General features: G+C 43.5%; 1 protein-coding gene across 1 annotated transcript in view; it reads left to right on the top strand.

The window, feature by feature from the left end:
- Positions 1-18,464, top strand: part of GET3 (guided entry of tail-anchored proteins factor 3, ATPase) — a 102,389-nt gene that overhangs the window by 13,654 nt on the left and 70,271 nt on the right. The window contains exon 2 of the mRNA XM_069604119.1: positions 18,313-18,460. Within this exon, the coding sequence (XP_069460220.1) occupies positions 18,313-18,460 (148 nt within the window). The remainder of the gene's footprint in view (positions 1-18,312; positions 18,461-18,464) is intronic.

Raw genomic sequence — 18,464 nt, forward strand, 5'->3', positions numbered from 1 at the left:
TTCTCTGTAGGTCCATTAACTTGTCTGTGGAATGGTTTGTACAGAGGTTTGGGTTGGAATCACAGAAGACATTTGACACAAGGTGTGAATTGTGGAAAGATAATGATTTTGAAGGTTTAAAAAGGAGACAGCTGCCCCAAATTGGGAGATTGCGCAGGTGAGATGAACGGCTTGCATGCGTATGAGAAGCTAATGTCTGACAGGTGGAAAGCAAGAAAAAAGTATGATTTAATGTGGGGAGGGGGATTTGTGAATTGGCGGGAGGCAGGTACAACACGCTAGGTTTAGAGGATCGGATGGGTAATGTGGTATGAATGTGTGGATTCTTTAGACTTGAGAGTTGCCTTCTATTTTAAAATCGAGTCTGGTCATTTACCCTCTCCATCCCCATATTTCTTTGTCTAACCTAGCTGGCATAGTCCTCTAGTCTGTGATGTCTGTTTGCCCTGAGCCAGTCGTATTTGATTTGGGGGGGTCCCTGAGAACTTACAACTCCACTATCAAAATTCAGTAAGGCTTCTAAACCCAGGAAAGAAGCAGGATGGACCTTTGACCACAGTTGTGTGGCGGATGTTGTTAGTTGCTAGTTTTCGACTTCAATACTTGGTCACATTCCTTTGAATTGATTTACTTTGTTGTCCATGCAGTAAGGACTGCAATATCAACTACAATCTTTATTGCAGCCCTACTTGGAATTGTCTCTACCATCTAGATTTGACTTTTACCAGCCATCTGCATTATTCCTCCTTGGAACGTGTGCGTGGCGGTTTGCGCTCTCCACATTGCCTGCTGCTCGTTCTCCAACTCCGAGCAACAGGCGACGCTTGTAGTCCCTAGGAACCACTTCCTTAGGAAATCGCGGACTTACTCATCGAGTCTAATCTCGACTTCCTTGCAATAACCGAATCCTGGCTTGATGCAGCTATGCCATCAGACGCCGTTTTAGATTCCCTTCCTAACTATCAGATCCTACGTGACGACCGAGTAAATAAAAAAAAAAAAGTGGGGGAGTTGCATTATTCTACAATGCTCAGTTACATTGCCATCTTTCCCCTCATGAGCCTCCTGCTACGATGGGTTATTTGATATGATAGGTTATTTATAACGCGCTTAATACCCAGAGGTTTCTGATGATTGTGAGTTTGGTAGCTAAACTTCAGCTAAACTTCAGATCTCCGATAACGTCTCTTACCATTGTGGTCATTTACAGACTTCCCAAATGTCGTCCCCTTTTCGAGGAACAATTCCTTGACCTGTTCAACAACTTTACCAAGTCAAATTACCAATTCTGGTACTGAGGGATTTCAATTTGTTGGCCAACGTGCCCCCAGGCAACGCTACCTCTTCCCATCATCTGCTTTGGCCTCCATAGGGTTCTTTCAGTGGGCGAAAGGACCTACCCATGTTGGGGTGGAGGGTGGCATACTCTCGACTAAATTCTGTAACACCAACTCCCTATAACTAATTTGTCTAGCACCTGTCCGTGGTCTGTTCATTTATTGAGGTTTGTCGTTACCTCACCCACGCTCTCTTCCCGAGTGGATGCTATCCCAAGGCCTACTATTAAAACCAGGAACTGGAAAAACGTCTCCCTTTTGCAGGCTCTCGATGGCCAAACTTGGCCGGCTTGAGGATTATAATGCCGCCTCAGACCTAGCCTCGCATTTTATGGATACATTGAATTCTACCCTCAATACCCCTGTTCTTGTTATCAACAGATGTGGGAAACCCGAAAATCATAATTGGTTCAATGAGGACATTATCAACCTCCGGCACACCAAAAGGTCAGCTGAAAGTGATGGTGTAAAAACCCATCTCCAGCCACCTTGGCTACTCATAAACTCTCGGTTAAGACCCTGAATGCCGCCATTGCGCAATCTAAAACCCTTCCAATATAAAAAGATATCTCCGGCCAATTTGAGTTCCAAAGAACTATTTATGATCCTGAAAGAATTTAAGGGAAAACCGTGTATCAAAGCCAACCTAGATGGTTGTGTACAGGCACATTATACATGCTATATCATCTATCCTATCATTTAACCCCCTCCAAAGGACTCTGCTTGGTGCTAAGGAATTCATCATACCTTTTTCTCCAAGTATCTTCTCATCTACATTCCATTAATAAACTAAGAGAATTCCTCGACCCATAGGGAGTGTCCCCTGAGGTAATAGTCCGCCCCTCACTCCACATGCCAAAGAGCGACCAAACCTCTCTTTCTCCCAGTGTACTGAGTGTGAAATCAGTCTTATTGTCACCAGTATGAAACCCACCTCGTGCAAGAGTGACACCTGCACCTCTAGGCTAATAAGCTCCGTCTGTGTTAGGACCATGGATCACTAAATTGGTCAACTTTTCCTTTTCTGAAGGATGCATTCCACCATTGCTTAAAGAGGCCCAGACCATTCCCTTATTAAAGGACAACCTTGACCCCTTGCTCACGAAAAACGAATGTCCCACCACAAATGTGCCTTTTCTTCTCAAAATCATGGACCGAGTGGCATATCTTCAATAAAAAAATTAATTGAAGAAAATTACATAATAGGGTCCCAGCAATCGGGTTGTTTCAGAGCCAGACATGACACTGAGCCCACCCATGTTTGACTTTCAACCCAGTCTCTCCAAACAACCACTGTTTTTCGCCTTTATTGCCTTCAAACAAGCTTCTGACTCCAATCATGTCCTCTACTATGGGATAAACTAATAAAGGCAGAATGTCCAAAACTTGATACCAAACTGCGAGAAACCCCCCCCCCCCCAATTGGAGATGAACAACAAAAAGACTTAACATTATGAAAATGACAAGTAAAAATAGAACCCACAAAATTTCTGAGTTCAGATGGACCATAGAAACAACTCAATTGATGTGTACTGACGAGTATAAATATTTGGGCGTTCACATCAATGACAATAAATCTGATGCACCATATAAGATCAACATCACACTCACAAAGAAAAATCATACATACCAAATATGGAAAATGTTCCTATATTCCAGGGTTGATTTACTATAAGCAGAAGGTTATACTTAATATAACCTATGGAGCGCAATCCACACATTCCCCAATACCATCTAAAGTGGGATCAAATTGAAGGCGCTTTCTGGAATCTATTACCTGTCCCAAGAAGTTAACCTATCGCGATCATTGGATACAAATTGGGATTAATATCACTCAAAGCCAATGTGTGGTAGAATACACTATCCCTTTATAGGAAAAACCTAATGGAAGATTCATATGCCCAGACATTGATCCCTATCATCGCAAAGACCATGCGCAACAAGCAGTTTGAATGTTTAGGGCTATGGAGAGATCACTGCAAGGAGATCATCAGAAGTGCAGATATCGATGGGCTCACCCTAATAACAAACCCGATGGAGCAAAAACAAAATTATGAGATCACGATTGGATCATTAAACAAATGAAATGCGGAGCTATAAAATCTGCAAAGGCACAAACTTTCCACCAAAAAAAGTAATCCCATACCAAAATATATACGAAAATATCCCGATCAACAATATCAAGCAGAACTAACGTGTATGCGTCTTAGTTTATGGCCAACTAGATCTTATTGGCTGCTCGATATAAATGTGAGGAGAGGAACGGGAAATGTTCAAGCTGGAGTCCAAAACTCTGGAACACTTAGTGCACTGTAACAAAATGAGAGAACTACGCATGGAACAATATCAAAAATGTTTCAAAGACTATCGGCTGCTGGATCAAAAACAAATGTGGAACTTTATAATGAATCCTGAGCACGTATCGATATAATTGGCAACAAGGTTTTTAGAGAAATTGGAATTCTAATGGGAGCAAATTGTGAAATGAATCATTCTGCAAAGATTAAGATTGATGAATTGCTGTTTTTAATATTTGTACTCCGATTTTAAATGTAATGATAAATATCATTAGTTTTATAAATGAAAATGCAAAAGGGGTAGAAAAAAAAAAAAAAAATCCAGTCTCTGGCATCGCCGTGTATCCGGACCATCCCGCTAAACTGATGCTGCTTGATCTATCTGCTGTTTTTGACCTGGTTGACCATGCCCTATTGGTAACCAGGTCAGAATCATTGATGGGCTGCTCTGGGTGAACAACCAAAAGGGTGGCATCCTTTTTGAGGCTCTGCAATGCCAGTCGCCATCAATGATGCTAGTTCTTTACCGGCGAGTAACCCTGTCTTTCGCCCACTCTCCAATATCTACATCTTGCCCCTTCTAGGGCTCCTTGTCAACCTGGGTGTTCTTTACTGTAACTATGTCGACGATACCCAGGTCATCCTAAAGCTCCCAGGGATCCACTTGCAAGACACATCGGCCATTAACACCATTCATTCTGCCATTCAAGCTTGGATGGTAACTAATTCTTTGGCCCTTAACTCTGTCAAGACTGATCTCGTTATTGTTGCCTCCAGTCACACGCTTAAACTTCCCCTTGAGTATAAAAGCTTTATCGACACCAAAAACCCCATCTTGGTAAGAGTGTAAAGACTTTGGGAGTTACCCTAGATGCTGAATTGACAATGAGGTAGCATGTCGCCCAGATTTGGGCCTTGTGCGGACTCATCAATAAGTTGTTCAACTGCATTCGCCCCTTTTTGTCACGCCAAAATGTTGCCTTGCTGGAAGCAGTGCTTGTCAATTTGCAGTTGGATTACTGTAACAGTTTACTGATCGGCACTTCTCAATCCAAACTCTCAGCTCTTCAAGTGGCCCAGAATGGGGCTGTTCGAGCAACCCTAGGACTCTCAAGACGGGATCATATCACCAATGCAAGGAGAGAGCTGCACTGGTTGCCCGTGAAACACTGTCTCCCACAAGATCCTGCCGCATAAATGTGTGATCCATGAGGCCACAATATATTTGGCTGAGCGCCTGAAGATGTACCAGCCACTGCACATCCTTTGGTCCAAGGAGCAAGCCAGACCTACTCAACCCATATTTAGACTAGATAGATTTGGGGGCAATAGTGTTTGTGTTATGTGTGTGTGGGGTGAGCCCACCCTTTGTGCAAGTTGCAATGGTGCGGTGTGCGAGAGGCAAGGTATAGCTACTTTGCACTATTAGGCTAAATGCAGGATATGACTAACACAAAAGGGCTAAAAGCAAGGTAAGGCAGCCTCTTATGCAAAGCAACCCAACCCAAAACTATTTTCCCTCCGACCCGGTCTCATGTCTTTAGAAAGACTACAATAGGAGTGTGACTGACTGTTCGTCTTGGAATATTAACCTTCTATCATAAAATGCTTTTTTCTAGGTTTTTGATAATGTGCCTTGCTCAGTAAGATAATTGTTACATTCTGTTTATAGGTACTAATATATATTTTGGAAGTCCTCATTTGTATCTTTTTAAAATTGTATAATGGCAGTTCAATTATTTTCCATTGCTTAATTTGTCTTTTGCCGAGAATACATGCCATTTTTGTCTCTCAAAATGTCCTTCCTTCCACAAAAGGACCATGCTCAAATTAAAACCACTGATCTGTTACTTATGCAATCAGCAACAGAATGTTACGGTATGCACTAATGATTAGCAAAAGGTGGAAAATGGCATGCATTTGTGACCCTGCAGCAGCCTAGTCCTTTGATCCCTTATGAAGTCTGTCTGAACCCCAGCACAACGTGGAGAGCCTTTTGTTGATTTCTCCCCCTTCCCTTGTGGATCTTGCACCCTTAGTGTGCTGGTGACATTCGAATAGGACACGTGCAATGACGATGCATATCTCCATAGCTTTGGGAGGATTGTCTTTTGGCTCCTCTCATTCTATTTTTAAACCTACAAAAACAGAGGCCACCACATTCTGGATATATTTTGTCTGATCATACTGGGGTGGTTGTAGAGAATGCGCTCTTGAGAACACACCCCATGCCCACAGAGGGGGTTTGTCTCTGTGTCTGACATTCCAAGATGTCTGCATCAGTTTTTCGTTCACCGACCTGATCAATGCACTGTGCTAGTCACATGGTAGTAGGACTCGGCATTCTATTTCACTCTGTACTCACCACTGCAACCACTCTGTGATCAAGCGCTCTGCGAGCGTGAAACGCATAACCTTTTCCCTGTGTGCCTCCTGCATGCTGTGCTTTTTTATGAATAAAACATTCCAAGTCATTACATCTATTATGTGCGTTACAAATAACCCATTACAATATTGGTTAGTGGCCTCACTTCTGTAGCCTCATGGAAAGTGGCTCTCCCCAGGGGAGAAGGGAAGCGATCTGAACGATCGTCCCAATTATGAATAGCTCCTAGTTCATATTCGGTTCCCATTTATTAGGTAAGATTTTCATATTTGTGATGAATCTTCCTGACCTGTGTCAACCCCAGAACATGTTGCTTGCGCTTGCAGATTTTTTTTTTTTTCTCCCTGTCCCTAGGTGAGTGGGAATCTTTTCCCCCTTTTACCTGGTCTTTTACTCATTTTATGGGTGACCTTTTTATGTCTCTCCATAGTGTATTGTTGGAGTTATAGTTTCCTATATCTTTTGGGCTTAGGCTGGTTTGCCACTTTGGGCTTCCCTGTTAATTTCTATTTAATGTACTTGGGTGAACTACTGACCCAAGGGCGCGGGGGTTAAGAGGAATTTTCATCCCCTTTACATTTTATATAGTGAGCCAGTAGACCCCATTGTATGTGTAGTGCTGGGGGGATACAATGCATCCCCTTTCTTACTTACCTGTATCATTTTTGTTACAATTGCATGGTTACTTGAATGGCTGGTGGCAGTGGTTTTATCTTAGTGACTTTTTAGTCTTAAGTATTTTTAGCCTCGGTAATGCATAGAAGGTCTAACATTCTGCTAGAATGGCGGGCCCCTTCTTTTTTTGCCATTCTTAAGTATCTTTGTTGGTTCTGAGGTCTTCCCCTGCCGTTCTAGGTGGGAACGATCTCAGCCCTCTGTCTTCCACATTGACTGAAAGGAACCAAGTCCCAAGGGGGACAGGGTTAAGGGGAGGGGTTGGCTGTCCTGATTGGACAGCCAGATTGCCCCTTTGCAGGGAGAAATTACAGGAGCTGTAGTTCCTGAAAATTACTACGAACCGGGAAGCTGCTAACAAGTTGGCCACTGGAGCTGAATCCAAAGAGGAAGAAAAGACGTCTGTAGCGATGTTCCAGCGACCGGAGAGCCTGCTATGTAACCAGAGCCATCGGACTGGGGGTCCCGGAAACTAACACCTACCCAGAGTCTGGTGGGATTCGCTAGTCTCAAGAAGACTTGTTTTTGAGCCATCGCACGATGTGCTGCGTCCTTGCTGGGCTGCAAACTGCCAATACCCAGGGACCTCGAGCCTGAGTGCAGTGCATGGTCTTCCAAAGTCTGAATACACCTGAAACTTTGGTGGATGACTCCTAGACACGATTCGAATCCCTGAAGTCCTCTCACAAGAGTGCAGGACCGAGAGAGTGAAGAGAATCCGACCAGCGATTATTTGTTCTTCACCTGGCTGCTGCAAAAAGGCGCCAAATGCACAGACCCATGATAATCCATGGGAAACCTTTGCTGGAAGCCTCCTCTGACGACTGCTGCAGGTTCCTGCCCAGTTCTTTCATCTCCAGACCAAGAATCCAGGTACCGGGTCCTGTGTAGCTGCATCATGAAGGCATCCACTCCAAAGCTCTTCTTCTCTCCCACGGTACTGTGTGTGCGCTTGGATAATAGTTATCCTAAGTCTGGTGTGCATCCTGTCAGGCTGAGTGGGTGATTCGTGTGGTTGGGAGTTTGCCCCTACTGTTTTCCTAGGCCTAATCCTCGAACACATATAGGGAGCCTTCAGGAAGTCCCTGAACACTTTAACTCTAAAGCTAAAACTTACTTTTTGAAGATATCCTCTGGAACTGTGACGTTCCTGCAACTGAACCCCATCTCAACCGGCCTACAGCTGGCACAAAGACCACTAGGTCCCTCGTCTGCCTCAGAGAGAGCTTACGCAATAGTAAGCTATTGGGAAGGACTAGATGAGAAAAGGATTCTGCCTTGAAAGTATACCAAGTGTAGAAGTACTTACTTGCTAAAGAAGTTAGTTAAAAGTATACTGGGTTTAACTAGTTATTAGGTAGTGGACAGTTATGTACCAATAGGTCTATTACATACCTGGAAATATATTGGGTCTTAAAGTGCAATAGGGTTTTGCTTTCCCTGATTTGCTTAGTGCATTCTAAAATAGTTAGTGTTCACACTTCTCATTGAATAGCTTGATACCCCTGCAGAAAGTATGAGTTGTTGTACTAGCTTTGAACTCCCTTCTAAAAGGTAATTGGTAATGTTGCTAGGTGTAACGGGGTTGGTTTTTTATGTGATTTCATAACTCTGTGTCACTGCATGACAGAAGGGGTCAACTACCCATGAAATACTGATTGTATTCTGTAAGTATATCTAACCTGGTCTTATTCCCCAAGAATAGTATATTGCAATCCTGAATGTATAACCTTAGGCTTCGACTCACCTTGACTTACTACTTGCTCCTTTAAATGATGATATGAATCATAAGGTTAAACCTTGGTTTTCATACCCTAGGTATTGAGTTGGTTTTTATTATGCTTGTGATTATATGATGTTATAGTACTTACCTACCAAGATTTATCTTGGTCTAATTATATATATATATTTTTTAAACTTTATTTTGACAATACATAGTGTTTCAGTGTTTCTTTTGGACCATATGTATGCTACAATTTCTTTGTACCAAACTACAGCTGTCCCTTCCTCCCTCCCTCCTAAAATGAGCCTTGGTGCTCTATCCATCCTACCCACATTCCCAGTTGGTACAGCTTTTTATATTAAGAGTGGAACGTATGTACTGCATCAGATATGGTTTTTAGGAAGTCTTGGTAGGACTTTAGAAAAACTGTACTAACACCATGGAAAATGCCCCTTTATGGTCTGCCCCTGCTGTAACACTACATTTTCCTTGAAAGACACGCATGGAGTGTGCAACAGTGTCTGCCATGGGATCCCAAGGACGAAAAGTGCCGAGCTTGTCAGCTCTTCATTCCTTAAACATTAAAGGCACTTGTCATAAAACCATGGGCTGCATACCCAAAGCGAAACAGAGGATAACTTACTTGGGGAGGAAATGTCTGTTTCCTTACGTGCAGACCCACGGTTCCATAGGGCAGAGATCGAGTGTTGCTGTTTAGAACACACCTGGAATCCAAAAGGCTGCCCATCTAAAAAGGCCAAAACAAAATTGGACAAAGTGCGTCCAAAGTCAAGCACTGAAACATCAACTCGGACTGAAGTCCAGTCGTTCGGGGGTGAACGTAACTCATTCAGCGCTGAGGCACAAGACTAACTATATCATGAAGTATAGTTCTGCACGCTCGAATCCTACTTCCAAGCGGTCGCAAGATTTGGAACAAAAAAGTTCAACTTTGGCAAGGACACACAGAACAGACATGATTTCAGAAACAGCAGACTACTTTACATACATAGTCTGCAACTGAAAGAGCGGGCACACTCTATTTGTCAGACTCTGAAGAGAATTAACAACGGGAGAATAGGGGGTTATCAACTGCTCCGGGGGGTTGGGGGGGGGTTTTGAGAGCATTTTCATTCTGATGTGGGTTTCGTGGTGAAACAACCTATTCAAAGGAAACAGGAGTACAGGAGTTTAATGAGAACACAACCCATTAAAAGAGCAAAAGGTCAGATGGAACATCGTAACTATTATTATTAGGGTATTTTTTTACTGAGAGCGGACCCAACTTCTGGAAGCAGCAGAGCGCTTTGCAAGAACAATGTTAGGGAGCAGAGAAACGAGGGAGTGAGGATCTAGCCACCCGGGAGGGAGGGCAATGGTCGGCGATAATATATTATCTAGTCTGTATATAGCGCTAACTCACCCGCAGGCATCATATCAGTTGATATTATCCCACTCTGTCTTACTCAATTTATCGACCTTGAAAGGATGACGGGCTGAGTTGGCCCTGCCAGGTTCGAACCTGCATCAGCCAGCTACACACGTCGGAGGCGAGCGCTCGGCTCGCTGTGCTATCGGACCATCAATGCATCTACAAGTGACCAGGGTAATAAACCTTGGGAATCGCATCACACAGTCTCGGGGATGATGGGGGAGTGGACAGAGGCTGATCTTTTAGATTAGGATTATTCTGAATAAGAGGGGATCCTAGATGAGCCACAAAACATTGAGCCCCAGGAGTACCCTTTGCTTGCCCAGATGTGGTGGAGCCATCCATAACCTTGTCTCCAACAGATGGTCCGTGTCTTTACAGTGACCTTCGGAGAAGGGCAGCCAGCAAATTTGAAATTGAGACTAATCGGATGGAGCCACTGATTTTATTGGTTGCTCAGTATAACCCTTTGCTGAATTCGGACAAAAATGGGTTTACACCTTCATTGGCCAACCCAGTTCTTATGAAGGCTTTCAACATTGGAGTAGGAAGAAAGTATAAGCCTGCACCCACTGACCTAGTCTATACTAAGGCCCATCTAACACCAAATCCTATGGTGGTTACTACAACACATAAAAGAGGGGGTGCCCCATTTTTTTCAAACAAATACCCCTGGATAAAGAAAGCAAAAAATACATGCTCTTGGAAGGAAAATATCCACCTCTGCTGCATGCGAGGTGTGCATTGCAAATACCATTGCTTTAAGGACTAGGTATAATGGGGCACCGTGCGATCAAATAGATCCAGTAAAGGAAATCCCTGAGACTGAACGTCAGCCATAAAGTAATGGTTGAAAGGAATCATTTGGCAAAAGTGGTCATAAAACCTCATCAGACACAGCTGAAACTGCGAGGCACCTGCTAGCAGGAGGCACCATCATTTAAAAGCCCTTCATAGCTTAGGTGATCTGACTTCAGACACAAGCAACTTTACTGGATGTGTCTGTAGAGCGATTCCTACCAATGTGGTAAAGCAGTCGACGAGGCACTTGAAAAGGCTAAAAAGGAACATGAGACCATCAAGAGTGTGTCAAATTACAAGCAAACGTTCTCATCCACTCGACTGTGGAAAATGTTGGGGACAAAAAGTCAAACGGCTTTACAGTATACATGTACAACAGGTATGCCAACCAGGGTTCCCAGGATACACACGCTTCTCAGGAGCGCATCAGCAATACATGCGTGGATGGCAGATGTTGCGGTAGAGGACAAACCCTAAGAGGGGTGGGGCTCTCTACCACAAAGCAGTTCTTTGCTAGTACAGGTACCCTCCCATGTCACCCAGGTAGGGGGACAAATGACATCATGCACCCATGCGTAGAAGGGGATAACGGAAGTGGGTGCTATCTACTGCCCAGGATGGTAATTGTGTCTAGTACATTAATCTGCCGCCCAAGTTGCAGCAAGCTGCCACAAGTCCATCTAGTATTTCTTTAAGAGGAAATACAATTCTTGTTATTAAGGGAGCCTTGGAGGAAGTGCCTTGAAACCTGGAAAACAAGGGTATTTACTCACTATACTTCTAGTTCCCAAAAAAGATCAAAGAGGCTAGTTCTAGACTTAAGGCCTAGAGAAAAAATATGCTAAACTCCAAAGGTTTAGGAACACTACTAAATTTTTTAAAATCTTTTTATTGTGCTTAATTGCATTACAATTTTTACAAAGCCGTAGAAAACCATTCCATAAAGTCCCACGAACATTGGGCTGACAGGGGCATTTTTTTGGTGTGTCAGTTCATCTTTGTTTTGCCAAATTTTAATTACGTTAGTCGAGGTTCAGAGCTCGGAAGAATAATGCAATCCCTGTCGCCCATCGTGTATTAGCCCCGCTTGCCAAGGCGTTCCACCAGATCCCTTCGTCGAAAGTTTCCCTGCTTGCTAGAATTTTAGTCCAGTATTATATTCTGGGTAATTGGGTCCCAGGGCAGGATAGTTAGTAACAGGTGGCGAGAGGATTCCATCATTTCATTCTCTCCGCAAAAATGACAGTTGTTTGAGGCTGCTTGTTTCCTTCTGGCCTTTACTTCATTGGTCAGGATCTGATGTAGTCAGAATCTCAGAAATAATTTGGCCAAGCTTTTGTCAGGGAATTCTGCTTCTCAGTGTTAACTTTCATTGGAATAGTAGAACCTTTGTTTTGTACTGATCTGCCAGAGTCGTAATCCAGTCCATCTTAGTCTTTTGTTAACTTTGCAGCCCGCTTAGACATGATGATGTTCTTTCCGCTTTTCCATTTCCACGTTGATGATGTGCATGACCTTCGTTCTTGGTTGTGTACTGTTCTTGGCTCCTCCAACGGCCGGTGGGAAAATTCTTAACTCTTTCTCAGAGTCTGCGTAATCGGCTATGTAGGCGGGTCAAAGGGCACACCTGCTTCACGCCCCTAGATGTCTTGATCTCTTCTGATAGGTCCCCGGCTTAGTTGAGTCTTACTCTCATTGAGGTCTCTTAATGCAATGCTTGAATGGGCCAGATTATTGCTTCTGGACAGTTGTTTTCTAATTTCTTCCACAAGCGTTCTCTGCTGACCTGGTCGAATGCTTGGACCAGGTCTATCAGTACTAAGTACACTGTGGGTCCATCCTGCATGGTTCTTGCTTTTATAGCACTCAGCAAAAGGATATTTGTTGTAGTCCCCGTATTCTTTTTGAGTCCCGATTGGTATGGGTCGGACAGGTCTGCAGCTTTTAACCAATTCTGGAAAGCGTCCAAGGCGAGGGATCCAAACACTTTACCGATCACATCTAGGAGAGCAATTGGGCGGTATTGACATGGGTCGTCTCTTGCCCCCATTTTGAAGAATGTGGCTACCGTAGCTTTCCTCCATGAAGCTGGTATTTCTCTTGCCTTGTTACATCTCTTGAAAATTTCGCTCATGAGATCTGCCCAAACTTCTGGATGTTTCTTCAGTTCCAGATTAGATATGCCGCCCGGGCCAGGTGCTCTTGAATTTGTCAATTTCTTGATTTTTGCCAAAATTGTTTCCGTATCATCAGAGATTCCCCGTGGAGACTTCATGCTGATTGGCAGATCATAGATTGATGACATTGGTAGTTTATATAGATTGCTGAAATGTGAGACCCATTTAGCTTCCCCGATGTTGTTTTGCAGTTGGTCTTCATTTGCACCATTTACACTTCTGATTAAAGACCAGAATTCTTTTTTGAGTTTTTACACTGAATTGCCCGGAGGATTTCCTTGGCATCGAGTTGGTATAATGCGTGTCTTCGTTGGGTCAACCACTGTTGATACTGTGTTTTGGCTTGCTTTATCCGTTTTCGATTATCCAACGGATTGGATTTTTTGTTGATTCGAATTGGGTGTCTCATGGTTTTCCTTCTTGCTACGATTTGTGAATCGTATGTGTGACAATGCTGCCTCTTTCCCTCTGAATTATTTCCCCTTTTCGTGGTGTAGATTTGTATGAGAGGCGTATAGTCCATTATATTGCTGGTGGCTCCTTGGGTCCCATTTTTATTTTCTGAGGTTTCCAAGTACTTTTTGTGATTGACTTGATTGCCTTTTCAGGTAACTTCAGTCTGTTTCCCCGCTGTGTGGTCTCTTAATTCGTGCAGCGTTCTATGCTTTATATCTCTCGGAGCTGACCAAGTTAGTTTCAGAATATTATGGCCACTGTTTGCGCTTCAGAGAACTGCAAAGGTGGCGATCAGCCCCATTAGTTCCTTTGAGACATGGGTATGATCTATCGTGCTGCATTGGTTGTTGCGCTCCCAGGTGGGTGAATGTAAGTTTGATCTATGTCGTGACCAGTGGAGGTTGTGAAGATCGTTTTCGGCCATACATTTTTCCAGAAGTCTTCCTTTTACAAAATTTGGGGACGATCTTGGGAGATGTTTCCTTTGGTCGCCAATGTCTGCGCAGATCGTGTTGAAGTCACTTGTGACAGTTGCATGGTCCAGATGAAAGTTCAATGATGCCTCTTCTAGGGTGTTAGTTATTATTTTTAAGTATTCGTCATCTTTGGTGGACTTCGGGTTCCAGTACGAGTTTAACAGGCCGATGTTTTCTGAAATTGTGGGCTCTTCGTTCCTTGATCACCTTTTCCAGGTTAATACCGCCCCTTGTATAAATGGTGAATGAAGAATGTCCAGGTCTGAGCCTGAGCGATTTGCTGTAATTAGGCCTGCTGTCGGCCTACCTGTCAAGCCTTTCCTGTCAGTGGTGAATATTATTTCATAGCTGTCCATGTGGGGCTATGTCATGAGCCAAGTCTCTTTGAGGCAAATGATGTCATAGGAACCTAGATCTGCCTCACTGGAGGTTGTAAAATGGCTAAATCCTCAGGTGTTCCAGGATGCCATTTTAATGGTTGTTTCACTCCGTCCCCTAACTTGCGCTGCTTTTCCTTGATTTAGGGCCTCAAGAACTTTAACTGATGGCTAGGTTCTGTTTGATGGTTTTGAGGGGGGTGGTGACCATGTCCACCTTGTTGGATCAGTGTTTTTTTTATGTTGTCCTTTCTTTTTCCATTTTTGAGTCGTTTCCTTTTGCTTTGTTGATGTCTGAGCTTGGATTTGACAGTTTTTAGGCCGTAGAGGTCTCCGCCCCTCCTCTTTCCCTTCTTCGCTAACAGTTCTTTCTTGGGTCGAAATCCTTGCTGTCCTGGATTTTGTTTTTTTGTGCTCTTCCAGTTTTGGCCATACTGATACCTTTCTTGCTCTGAAAGCGTCTGTGAGTTGTCTGTCTGGTTATGACCTCTTGCTTTTCTTCAGTCAGCACATAGCCCAGATTGTAAAGGCTTTTTTCTTCCTCTTTTAGTAGATTTCCTTTTATTTTTTAGTTGATATGGAGATAGGAGCAGTCACTTCTTCCGCTATGGCACGGTTCCAATATCCAGATATCCTCGTTTTGTAGTTGCTGTAGGTTTGGTATTTGTTGAAACAGCCTCCTTATTGTTCTATTCAAAGTCAATTTGTCTGTTTTTTTTTTTTTAAAAACATTTTTAAATTTTTTTTATTTTTTTTATTTGCTCTAGCTTGAAAATGCAGTTGCTTTGGATTTTCCTTGCAGGTTCAATTGTTCTGTTTCGCATGTCCAGCCTTGCTGTTTGTTTTGCAGGGGAGTAGCTCCTCTCTTTTGTGAGGCTCAGTTTCGTCCTTTTTCTTTTCTCTAATGGGGCGGGGTGGAGATCTGCTCATTGGTTCTTTTGCGTCCCTTGTCTGTCTTTTCATATTAGCTTGTTCTTGTGGAACGTTACTTTTGTATTTCGGGAAAGGTGTTCTTGGTTTTTCTTTTGCTGCGCTCACTAGTGGCGCAGGAACCTTTTTAAGGCTCCTTGTATGATGTTGCATTCGCTTCTCTCTAGTTAGATGGCCCGTTCCTTTTTTGATGCTACTGGTTGAGTTAAGAACATTTTGTGTTTTTTTTTTTTTTTTTTTTTTCTTTTTTTTTTTGGTCCCTCATTTACAAGGTTATTTTCATTTGAGTCTGCTTTCTTTTTGTGTTCCAGTACTTGATTTGGTTCTGTTTCCGACTCTTCGATTGTGTAAGTGACTACCCTCCAAGAGATCATTCCTCTCTTACAAATGGGAGACTATATGGCAACACTAGTTATGGACGATTTGTACTTTCAAAATGTAATGTTCACAGTTCATCGGCATGATCTCTGTTTCACAATAGACTGAAGGCATTTTCAGTTCAAGGAACTTCCTTTTGGGATTGTTTAGGTGTGTTCCAGGCGCTGACATTAGTAGTGGCTTGTTTAAATCAAGAAGACAAATGCTAAGTCTATTTCAAGCCAACACGGGCAATTCCAAGGGGTCATGCTAGATGCAACAATGGAACTCCTCTCAGGAAAGGGAGCAAGCAATCCAAGTGCATGTCACCTGTTACGTGGCCGGTCGTCAGATAGTAGTTAAAAACGTTTTGAAACTCCTCAGCATGTTGCCGTCCTACATCTTCATAGTTCCAATTGAAAGACTCCATATGAGCCCCATACAGCAGTGGCTAGCAAGGGAGTGGTCTGGGAGAACAGTTGAGTGGGGCTCGTAGAAAAACTAGTTATAGTCCTAAAATGGTTGAGCAAAGGGAACGGGGACTTGCTAGAGGGGAGACCATCACAACAGATGTATCCATGACTGGCTGGAGGGGTCTACCCCTCACTACACAGGCCAGGTGTTCGGCGCAACAAGTAAAGCATCACATGGAGCTTGTAGCTGTCGATGGCATTCAGCTCTTTTAAAAAAGATATCGAGGAAAAACATTCACAAAGACGACACTACAGCCGTGCGTTATATGAACAAATAGCGGGGCAACACACTCAATAGAGTTGTTCCGGCTTGCTCAAAACATGTGGCAGCGGTATCTTGTAAGAAACATTCAAGCACAACTTGGTTAGACAGTGTAAAGAGATTTCTAATACAGGAACATGAGTGGGAAATGAAGACCAGTACATTCAACCAGATCTTTACCCAGTCGGGTAAGGCAACAGTCTTTCAATAGCAGAAAACGTGAAATGGCCAACAATTCTCATCCAGGTACCCACAACGGGGATCCCTGGGCAACACAATATGGATACGATGGTCCAGGATATTTTCATACTTTCTCACCAGCACTGCTACTATGCAAGTGGTACACACAAGTTGCACCTAGAACACCTGATAATGATTCTCAGTGCACCAATGTGGCCAAGAGCTGTAGTACTCCCACCTACTGAACATGTCAGAATGTACACGGATAAAGCTTCCAACAACATGCAATCTGTTGACGCAACAGCAGATCACACAACATCAACAACTAACTTAGCAGCTTGGCTTCAGAGGAGATAGAATGTGAGCATTGCATTTATCTACACACTCTGTGTGTGTGTGTGTGTGTGTGTGAAAAACTGTCAATCTGAGGATGTCACTGCGTGGGGGGGGTTACGAGTGTACACGTAGCTTAGGGATAGTTTTACAGTAAGGCCCTTGTTGATACAATTTTTCAAATTCGAAAAAGGGCAAAGATGTAACGCTTCGCACTAACCACTAGATGGAGGCCAATGCAGAGCATGTGATTCTAAGCACATATTTGCCATAGAAAAATTACTTGGTAAGTAATATTTGTAAAATATATGCACAAAGGCTGCTCATGAGCTAAATGCTTGCCTCTGACATGGGACAAGCATGTACCTCACAAGTTTGTATCCTGTGGCAGCAGGCATACTCGGCCCTTTATCCTTCTGAGGTCAATACATGGAGTAGCGTTTAACTTGTTATAACTGCTGTTATTATGGAGACGAAGCAGGAGGATTCCGGTATTACCCTTGATTTTAAAGGAGTGATTGTATCCTTTAGGGTGATGATGCTTACCTGGTCAACACACAAATCTGAATCCAAAGGGAGGCGGAGTGTGGCATCACCCTTAACCCAAATGGCTGGCCAAGGCTGCCTGGTTAGGCTTTAGGGGCGTGTACCTGTTGTATGAACGCATTGGCAGCCAGCTGGAGGTGGCCAGTGCTGTGTGGACTGTGTGAAGATATGGAGGGTCACAAAGGGATGTGCTCAGACTCTGGTGCAAGGACAAAGCACCATTTTTAAAACTTCCTAAATCAGCCTAGGTTTGATGCCTGAAGGCCTCCCGGCAAATGATGCTTGGTTGGCCTTTGGCGGTACATTAATTTTGCAAACGGACCTTTCCACCTTCGCGTTTCAGTATTTAGACTGAACAATGTGATGACCTGTCACCAGTGAAGAAAATGCATGTCCTTTATTGCATTGATTAGAATATCATCTATATCACTAATGTGACTGGTTATAGAGCGGATGCTTTATGCTGCTGTGAGTAAAGGATAACTGTAGGGGAACATGCAAAATTATTTTAAAACATCTGTACAGATTGCACAATTTGTGAAAAGGAAACGATTTTAGAGTATAACCATGTTTGTAAAGTGGGAATGAGGTGTTTTTTAAAATGTATTTGTATATTGTATTATTGCTTCATAATGTGAGCATTACGGGGTCTCAAAGCTGCAGCAATTTTGATTGGTATGGGATATCTATAGTTATGTCGCCATAAGGGGTCTGTGTCCTGTAGCTCTCCAGAGGATTTAGGCTACAATCCCTCACCATTGACTATGCTGGATAGGGCTAGAGAATTGTATTCCAAGACATCTGAAGAGCCAATTGTTGCAGATCTCTTGCCCACATGGCCCCAGCCTTCTGATTTATTTTTATTTGTCCCCCCTATGGAGTACTAACCCACACTCTGGCTCTCTGATCCGCAGTTGCCTTCCTCAGTCCAGTCTGCCACCTAGGACAAAGGTGTGGGCACATGAGATGGAACGATCTGCTTTTCAGATGCCCACCCTTTCCTTTTTTGCTTTACTCCCACCTCGGTGCTGCTTGAATGTCCCATCCTTTTCCTTTCTGTACCCTCACATGGTTACCTCTTGTCTCACCCACAGCTGCAGCCTGGCTGTGCAGCTCTCCAAGGTTCGGGAGAGTGTGCTCATAATATCCACAGACCCAGCCCACAACATTTCAGACGCCTTCGACCAGAAATTCTCCAAAGTGCCCACCAAAGTCCAAGGTTACGACAACCTCTTTGCAATGGTAA

The sequence above is a fragment of the Ambystoma mexicanum genome, chromosome 3q, assembly GCF_040938575.1.
Source record: "Ambystoma mexicanum isolate Mex_15411 chromosome 3q, UKY_AmexF1_1, whole genome shotgun sequence".
Classification (NCBI taxonomy): domain Eukaryota; kingdom Metazoa; phylum Chordata; class Amphibia; order Caudata; family Ambystomatidae; genus Ambystoma; species Ambystoma mexicanum.